This window comes from Hippocampus comes, unplaced genomic scaffold (assembly GCF_001891065.2).
Source record: "Hippocampus comes isolate QL1 unplaced genomic scaffold, H_comes_QL1_v1.1 scaffold45, whole genome shotgun sequence".
NCBI classification, from domain to species: Eukaryota; Metazoa; Chordata; class Actinopteri; order Syngnathiformes; family Syngnathidae; genus Hippocampus; species Hippocampus comes.
The window spans coordinates 2,470,193-2,478,030 of NW_017805783.1; the positions used below are offsets into that span (position 1 = coordinate 2,470,193).

The window sequence follows — 7,838 nt, forward strand, 5'->3', positions numbered from 1 at the left end:
CCCTCTGTTCCTTTAAGCTCCCGCCTTGACTCAATGGTCGAGAGCGCTTGAGGTGAGAGAGAGAGAGAGAGAGGGGGAGAGAGAGAAAGAGAGAGAGAGAGAGAGAGAGAGAGAGAGATTGAGCGAGAGAGGGGAGGGGGGCTACAGATGTTTGTTTTGATTTTTTGTTTTTTTTGTACAGCGTCAGCTAACACATTCCAAACATACGTGTCCAGAGTTGGAAAGGCCAGTAACAAAGATGAAGTTCCAAAAAGTGTTGCAAATGAGCACACACCTTCCACAGGCTTTGTCTGAGGCAGCAGAAAGAAGAAATACTGTATACCACATTTTTTTCAAAGCAACAGCCTGAAATGAACGAGAGTCTTTCAGCTTTGAAGTTAAATGGTGCCATGTCCTTGATGACAATGTCGTGATATATTTGCTTATGATATAAGTGATCATTATACTTCCTGGCATTCCGCATTGAAGCAACTTGCAGTTGATAATCATAACTTAACATACTGAAACACAAATGCCGTTTGCTGAGAAAAAAACAAAACAAAACAACAACAATTTTAAAAAAAATGCAATTGAGGATATCTGGTTATGTTTATTGGAACACAATGTTCAAAACAACTCCCTACAAAGCTCCAAACTAAGCACATCAATTATTAACCATGACAATAATTACAGGGACTCGTTAATTTACAAAACAGAAAGCAAACTTGTGCTGGGATCAGATCGGATGCACAGCTGCAGGCTGATATATGACTGAGAACCCCGAGCCATTCCAAACACCCTAATTACAGTGTTGGGACTGTGCAAGTTGAGAAGAAACGCTTGGAAAAATGGCCCAGAACGAGCTGTCGGGCTCTAAATTATGTGCCACGTCTTGCGTGCGCATTTTTGTTGACTTTCCTGTTGGTGCCCCTTGTTATGGGCTGCTAACCAATCAGAGTGAAGCATAGAGTAAGCATAAAAAAGCTCTAGCGTGGAAAAAAGGTAGAATTGACTACACCTCAAAGTTTGACAGGGTGAACCCCCTGAATCCAATATGCACTTACATAAATAGACAAGAAAAGGTATCTTGGCATCAATATTTTTTCTCAATGTCGGGAAATGAAACACATGGCTCAGTATATTCCTTGGATGAAGCTCATCATTCGGTTCACATTCAGAACAGTAAGAGGACAAAATGCAAACAATGTCTGCTGATAATACGTGAAAATAGGAGCAGATTTAAACACATCAAATGAAAAAAAAAACTGTAACCTGATGGCAGTTAAGTTCTCATTCTGCAAAATCAAAAGACATTTATTTACAGTACACACCAAAAGACGTAATTTACGCTTCAGTGTGCTGAAACGTTACATGTGGACATCTTTGGTGCTTACCTGCCACAGCTTGACACACATGACCATCCCCAATTTGGAGTCTGGTATCAGGCTGCACAACAGAGCCTTACTGGATAGCTCAACAATCTTAAGCTGCAGAAAACAGGAGACAGTTGAAACATCATAATTAATGAGGGGCAAAAAAACAAAAACAAAAATGCAGCTCTGGTGAAATGATACATAACTCTAAGGGACATACAGTAACTAGTTTTCAACTCATGTTACAAACACAAATTCACATTTTAAAGCATTTTATAAAGGCCTTCCAAATGGGAACTTTGATTAATGAGCAATCAGGCTCGCAGTTCTCGCTGTCTTCAGGGAAACACAGAAGACTGTTGAGAACAATATTTTAAGTGTGGGTGAAAAAACTTTCACATGCTTTTTTCTTTACAGCTAGAGACAATTTTGCACTCATCAGTGTCACAAACCTCATACCTTTACAGTGTGGGTGCATCTGTATTATTTTGTATTATTGTATTATTATATTGTATTATGTTGTCATTTTATGTTAACTGGTCTTTTGATGGCGGCGCGGGCACCCGCAGCGGCTCCTCTTGTTGTCTGGTTGAGAGGGAAGAAATTTCATCTGTGCTGTATGTTGCACATACAGCGCATTTGACAATAAATTTGTACTTGACTTGATCTTTTCATCAATCAGAGTCAGACTCATTTATACACAGCTGTGTGTATGTACATCAAAGATCTTGTAAACCGCTTAATTTGACCGAGCCCCCCCCCCCCTGAAACCTGAAGCTGTCACTGTGGCTTCAGGACCTGCAACAAGCAGTGTGGCACCATCCATCATTAGAGACCAGCCACCGCATTGTCTTCAATAAATCCAGCGGTAGCTGGCGTATGACATGCCACGAATGGTCTTTTCCTGCACATACTGGTGCAGATTCTAAATAGCTCGAGTGAAGCTTGTGGCAATGTAGGCCAACCCAGATTGCTCCAAAACGTCCTTCCTACTTTATCTGGTGTTGAAGATTTGCGTATATCCATTCTCATTAGGCCTCACAGCCGATAGCCCTTGAGGCAATCAATCAGTTTTTCTGTCCAGCATGTTTACATGCATACCTAATAAAGTGGGCCTTAAAGGACATGTCGGTGCCCCAGGATATCTGCTGTTCATGCGTTTCATCGCCTAGACCATAAATAAAACACTCCCGCTATTAATTAATTTCTCTCAGCCGCAATCAGCAGGCGAGAAACCAAAGTCATTACAAGCAATAACAAATAAGTTATTTCATTGTGTTGGTTTCACTTTGACACGACTAAACTACATTTTTGTCCATGGCTGTGGAAAACAATGCTGCTGCATCCTGGCAAGTGTCTTGATATCATTGCTTCTAATCATGGGTTTCATATTTGAGCATGATAAGCATCTGTCTGCACCAGTTATGCCTGTGTAATTGAGTGGAGAGACAAAATGGCAAAATCAACAGTGGCCTCCTTCTTGGTCTGGGATGATGCATGTGTGTGTGCGTTTCTGGCTGCGTCTATTGGGACAATGGTATTATTGAGGTGCTGGGGAGTCAAAGGCGCCCTGGTGCCTAGATGGGGGTTAGCAGAGGCACATTGGGTTGGATCAGGTGACTATTCTGTCCCTTTCAAGTGTGGCTCCGCTACAGCAGAGCAAGTAACATGAATCTGAAGGCAATAAAGGATGCCTGAATAACAGGCTGCCCTGGACCCACTTTGACAGTGGCCCAGCACCAGACATTACAGGCCAGCGGGTGTTGAGCATGACACATGACCAAACAAATGACCAGAGACAATGATTTTATCGAGCACTCAATCTCAACGAGCCGGTGAATGCCAATTCGCAATGCCAAGTCGATCAAAAACGAAGCGCTCCAAAAGTCTTGGAACAGTGAGTCGAGCCGGTGAATGCCAATTCGCACAAGTCGATTAAAAACGAAGCGCTCCAAAAGTCTTGGAACAGTGAGGCCACGTCCTTTCATTGGAATTCTTATTTCTTGCTTGGTCAAAAGATGAATATAATACAAGAGCTCAACATCTCAGCTTTCATTTCCAGACATTCTGTATAGAGTGCGTCCAACTTTTGTGTGAACCCTCCCCTTTGTAATGTGAGTAAAGTAGCGTAACATGTAACGGCAGATGTGTTCTGCTACCCAGATAAGTCCCATTACATTGATTCAAAAATAATGGGGCTTAAGGTCTACAAATTTAGGCATAGCCCGTAAAGACTATACTAATACGCTAGTGGTCATTGGTGTAACCAACATGAAAAGCAGAGACTTGCGTGACCTGCGAATGGGTAAAAAATGAGCAATTGTCAAGTTGAGAAGTACTTCTCAGAGCCACTGCACAAACACTGACCATAGCCAACACAACCATTGATGTCTGCATTACTGAAAATAAACCTGATATGAGGTATAGTTCACACGTTTTTTTTTTTTGGGGGGGGGGGGATTTGTGGCTCACCAAATAACCATCTCCTTGGTCAGGACCGACCCCCAAAGGACTAGCCGCGGCCCTGGACTGAGCCAGTCAAAGTGTGATCATTTTCAGCTCATTCATTGATGACGCGAGGCAGAGGGGTGCTGCAAGAACTCAGCAATTTGCATCACACATTGGCCATCGACAGCTCATGCGTCCTTCAAAGTAATATGCTTCAATTTTCTCCGGTCGACAATGCGGGGAATGGTGAGATGATGAGCGGACAGCACGAATGCTGGACAACGCCGCGTCTCCAAGTGACATGTCAAACACATTTCAACTATTTTTCAACCTGTGTCACCCATGAACAAGTGTTGCAGGGGTAACGTTTGTGTGTGCGGCATGTGGCACCATGGTAATAATATAAACAGGCCATAACTTGATTGCAGTCATATAATTAATAGAGACCAAGCCCTCCGCAGGGGTAATGTTGCGTTAATAAGGTACATCAAAACTGTTAAGAAGCCACATACAGAACCCCAGACTAGGTAAAATTAACCAAATGGGTTAAAAATGTTCCCACACGTTAACTATTTTCCGTCTTTCTTGCTCTGTCAACCACATGCGCCAAGTCAACTTTTAAATTTCATTTTATGAGGGGAATATGAAAATAAAAAATACCAATACAGGTCAAGTTTCATTTTTTTTCTTTTTTTTTTAATGCACTGTATAAGTTTGTTGTGTGCTGAGGGGGTGAGAGCAGTGCATGATTGTGCACGCGTGCCACCGAGAGGGAACATTGCTTGGGGTATTTTGATGACAACTTCAAAGACCGTGGAACCATTTAAACTGGAAAAAAAAATTACATAGTGTCTTCTTGTTCAAGTCTTATTTACTAGCACATGTTTTAAGTATCTGTTCCATTGCTTTTGCAGACACACACTTGTTTTAAAATTAAATGACAAACTACAAATAATGCTATTTTCTAAGTTGTGGATATGATGTAAATGTAAATGCCTGAAAATAAAAGTGAAATGCTGATCGCTTGCTTCAAATTCATCTTGTAAAAGTTCTACGGCAATCAACCTGTACATGTTGAGGAGGTGATCACAGAGTTTAATATCATGAGTTCTCACCTCCTCGGTTTGTTGTCCTGCAAAGGCGAGCAGGCAGGTCTTCTGTCCAGTCTCCAGCAAGGAGCACTGACAGAATCCAACACTTTCTGTACTCAGAGAGTCCATTAGCTCACTACGACCTTGACTGAGATTCCATAGACAGACCCTCATGTCCCGTCCCTGACTTGTCCATCCAGAAAAAAAAATATTAGAGGGACAGATGTTTAGGCAATTAATAGAAGGGAACCAGGAGCATAGAACCAACAATAGCATACTGACCTAATGAGTGTATCTGCTGAGTGAAGTGTATTGACCCAAATGACTGAACTCCCAGAATGACCTTCTATAATTCTTTCTGTCCTTCTGTTGTTCAAATTCCACAGATGAATGACACCCTTTCCTGAGCTGCAAAAATGGAGGGGAAAAAAAATACACCTTCATGTCACAGCCAAACACATTTTCAGTGAGTGTTCAGTTATCTTCCACACATTTTGATTCCTACCTGTGTTTTATTTATTGGGGTTAACTACCGGTAATAATTGCTGACCTAGAGTTTCAACATGGCCTAATTAAGCAGCACATTATAACACCTGATGCCGAGAAAACAGTAACGTCGAGCTTAGTGGCTAATTTAAAGAATGAAAGGTTAAAAATGTTTAGCCCAGACACAAAAGAAAGTTAAGGAAAAGACAGCCAAACTGTAACACGTGTCTAATATCATGCCACCTACGGCCTAAGTTTTTTTTTTTTTTTTCATTTTATCTTATGAGATTAGCTGTACTTCAATATGTTACATGATAAAGCATGTGGAATATACTACTGGATTCCAGAAAAAAAAAAAAATTAGAGGGACAGATGTTTAGTCAACTAATAGAAGGGAACCAGGAGCATAGAACCAACAATAGCATACTGACCTAATGAGTGTATCTGCTGAGTGAAGTGTATTGACCCAAATGACTGAACTCCCAGAATGACCTTCTATAATTCTTTCTGTCCTTCTGTTGTTCAAATTCCACAGATGAATGACACCCTTTCCTGAGCTGCAAAAATGGAGGGAAAAAAAATACACCTTCATGTCACAGCCACACACATTTTCAGTGAGTGTCCAGTTATCTTCCACACATTTTGATTCCTACCTACCTGTGTTTTATTTATTGGGGTTAACTAATAATTGCTGACCCAGAGTTTCAACATGGCCTAATTAAGCAGCACATTATAATACCTGATGCCGAGAAAACATAGTAAAGTCGAGCTCAGTGGCTAATTTAAAGAATGAAAGGTTAAAAATGTTTAGCCCAGACACAAAAGAAAGTTAAGGAAAAGACAGCCAAACTGTAACACCTGTCTAATATCATGCCACCTACGGCCTAAGTTTTTTTTTTTTTTTTCATTTTATCTTATGAGATTAGCTGTACTTCAATATGTTACATGATAAAGCATGTGGAATATACTACTGGATATACAGTACCACAATAGCTGGTCAAGCACGACTACGGGTAATACACACAAAATGCGACTTTTTTTTTAGGAGGGTGGCGGGGACGAATTGACTGTGTTACCCAGAGAAGAGGAGGGGAGTGTCCCCTTCATGGCAACTGAAGTGGAGGGCGTTGAAGGCTCCACTGGCACCCCTCAGGGTGTAGACTGGGGACGGGGCTGGCCGAGACATCAGTTCACAAAGTCCCAACAAAACCAAATCTTGATGCTCACTGAAAAAGGAAAAAGCAAAACAGAAAGTAATATTGCGGTTAAATTATTGTGAAGTGGTTTGTATAGAACAACAATTGGCCTGATTGACTTCAGGCTTACATGTGTAGAAATGGGTGCTGATACAGTAGATATGGAAGCTGATCAGCTAACAAGGCGCACTCAGAAATACATTTGCAAAATGCACAACATTTCGGTGCATTCTGCATGTTTTGGATGATTTAGCATGAGCAATGTGAGTCATCAAATCTGAATTGAATTGATTAAGTGGTCCTTTTGCGTCATGAAATATCACATCTGAAAGGCAGCTGCAAATCGGCTTGTTACAGGAGTGCCGACGTGGCATGGGCAAAATAAGAGGTGGTGGGGAAAACGTTTCTGCTCATGTAAACATTTCTTTAACCTCAGAAACCAACAAAAAAATCCACAATTCTTCTTCCACACTTTTTGCCAACACCATGCATAATTTGTTGGTGTGAGTGACAATGCAATTCAGGAAGTTGTGATTTGAGTAAATTAGGCCGAGAGACGTTGAATGGTAAACACATTCCACACTCAAATGGGGAATCACGTGTGGAAGTAATTTACCAAGCCTATACAGAAAGTCCATATTTCCTCCCATTCCATCTCATGCTCATCACTCGATGGGCAACTTGGAGAATCAGCTGAGTGCAGCCTATCGAGCCCCAATCGTGAGATACTGTACCAGTGAAACGAGCATTTGAACAGAGGTATGCGAAAATACGCATACAACATGGATCAGTTCAGATGGTACCCTTGAAAACAGTTGAAAACATTGCATATTATGAAGCAACCCGTACAGTGTGGTGCAAACAGATCACTCGCTAGCATTTTCAGAAAAGACTGCAACAACAATCTAACATCTTTTTGTCAAACCAGACACTCTCATGTGAAAAAAAATACACCTTCATGTCACAGCCAAACACATTTTCAGTGAGTGTTCAGTTATCTTCCACACATTTTGATTCCTACCTGTGTTTTATTTATTGGGGTTAACTACCGGTAATAATTGCTGACCTAGAGTTTCAACATGGCCTAATTAAGCAGCACATTATCCTTCCTCCTTCCAGTCTATAAGATGACACCTCTTTTACCCAATACGTCATAAATCACAACCTGAGACAGCTTAATTACAGTAAACAGATTCTGGGTTCTTACTCCTAGAGGCACATGTAAGAGTTGAGGCTTTTATGTCGTCTGTCAGCTGGGCAGCTGA

At 41.2% G+C, this 7,838-nt stretch overlaps 1 protein-coding gene across 4 annotated transcripts in view; it reads right to left on the reverse strand.

The window, feature by feature from the left end:
* gnb1l (guanine nucleotide binding protein (G protein), beta polypeptide 1-like) overlaps positions 1-7,838 on the reverse strand; it is a 44,782-nt gene that overhangs the window by 18,157 nt on the left and 18,787 nt on the right. For all 4 annotated transcript variants that reach the window (XM_019885343.1, XM_019885340.1, XM_019885342.1 and 1 more), the window contains exons 2-5: positions 6,454-6,603; positions 5,809-5,934; positions 4,916-5,078; positions 1,374-1,466 (exon numbers count right to left, since the gene is read on the reverse strand). In XM_019885343.1, coding sequence (XP_019740902.1) covers positions 1,374-1,466; positions 4,916-5,078; positions 5,809-5,934; positions 6,454-6,563 — 492 coding nt within the window. In that variant the 5' untranslated portion in view covers positions 6,564-6,603. The remainder of the gene's footprint in view (positions 1-1,373; positions 1,467-4,915; positions 5,079-5,808; positions 5,935-6,453; positions 6,604-7,838) is intronic.